Below are 1,583 nucleotides of genomic sequence, written 5' to 3' on the forward strand. Positions count from 1 at the left end.
TGCGATATCTTAAAGGGACCCTCAATCATGGTCGCTTTCTCCGCAAACACTCTCCACTTTATTTCCATGCCTTTGCTGATGTTGATCAGACAGGAAAATTTGATGATAGGACATCCATATCGGGGTATATTATCTTTCTTGGATCTAATTCAATCAGTTGAAGTTCTAAGAAGTAAAAGATAGTCGTACGATTTATAACTGAAGCTGAATACCGTGCTATCGTCATCGCCACTGCCACTACAAAATTCTATTGGGTCACAAATCTATTCAAGGAACTTAACACCAATTTCACTCTTATTTCTATAATATATTATGATAATATCGAAGCTACCAATCTATGAACAAATCCGGTGTTCCACTCCCGCATAAAATATATTATTATCTGACTTCATTTCGTGCGAAATCAAGTTATCCGACATGAACTACATGTTTCTCATGTACATATGATTGATCAATTAGCAGACTCACTCATGAAGCCTCTCGCTCGTAAACTATTTTCATTGTATCGGTCTAAGATCGACATTCTTGATAGGAGCACCATCTTACAGGGGCATGATAACAGATAAATTTTTTCAACTGTATAAAGAAATCTCACTACTCTGTTAAGGAAAATCCTTCCTTGTAATTTATATAAATAGAAAAACATGGGAATGAGAAAAACTGTTTTTATCTTTAATTTCTATTATCTATCTTTTATAGTCTGCTTCCGTTGATGATAGTAGGAATCATACGGTCGCTGTTCTGCTCATCGTCAAAGGCTGTACGTAGTCAACAACTAAAAAAGTAGTGCACAAGCAAGTTGCTAAGATTGAAATTTCGGAGAGATTGTCACAGGCTTCGAGAGTTTGACATTTGAAGTAGTCCACTTTTAGCTTTATTTCATGGTGGGCATTCAACATTTTCTTGATTCCCAAGGGATCCATCCAGAGTAGTTCCATTGACCTTTTCTTGGCAACACCATCAATACATACACACGTCCGCGGCAGGTTCATTTATATCCTCGTCGCTTTCCTGGAAGGGGGAGAGAGAGCCACAGACGCCATCCGTCGTCCCTGAAGCCCTTCACAACAAGAGCTCTTGAAGTCAAAACCAACAGAAGTCACCGCCCGAGTCCGTGGAGCTACGTTGGTGCATGGGTCCCTTGATGATTGCCAATTTGGTTTTGCGTCGTCGGTCATCGTCCTCTACGTTCGCGCCGGTTGCCTTAATGCGCCACCTCCCTCGGCCATACGACCTTCTAGATAGCAAAAGAACAATCGCGTGCGGCACAAGCTATATCCACGGCGTTCCTTACCTGTCCCATATGCGACTATATCATAAATCAGTCCCTTCCGCCTCGATAGTCAATCCATTAATTCCCAAGTAGCGGTGTTTGACAGGCGTAAGAGAGAGAGACCCAATTACCATGACGGAACTCACTTCGTCCCGCTCCGCCGTTCATCGCGACTCCCTTCACCGACAACCGCCTGGACCTCAGTTCGACGACGACAATGATTCCGAGTTCTCCTTCGCGGTAGGCGACCCCGACGGAACGCCCTCAGTTACTGCCGACGATATCTTCTCCGATGGCCGCATCCTCCCAG

General features: G+C 43.6%; 1 protein-coding gene across 1 annotated transcript in view; it reads left to right on the forward strand.

Moving 5' to 3' along the window:
- Positions 1–906: 906 nt before the first annotated feature.
- Positions 907–1,583, forward strand: part of LOC103975178 (uncharacterized) — a 1,548-nt gene continuing 871 nt past the window's right edge. Inside the window, exon 1 of the mRNA XM_009390087.3 lies at positions 907–1,583. This exon is cut by the window's right edge and continues 871 nt beyond it. Within this exon, the coding sequence (XP_009388362.2) occupies positions 1,406–1,583 (178 nt within the window). The 5' untranslated portion in view covers positions 907–1,405.

The sequence above is a fragment of the Musa acuminata genome, chromosome BXJ2-8 (assembly GCF_036884655.1).
Source record: "Musa acuminata AAA Group cultivar baxijiao chromosome BXJ2-8, Cavendish_Baxijiao_AAA, whole genome shotgun sequence".
Lineage (NCBI taxonomy): Eukaryota > Viridiplantae > Streptophyta > Magnoliopsida > Zingiberales > Musaceae > Musa > Musa acuminata.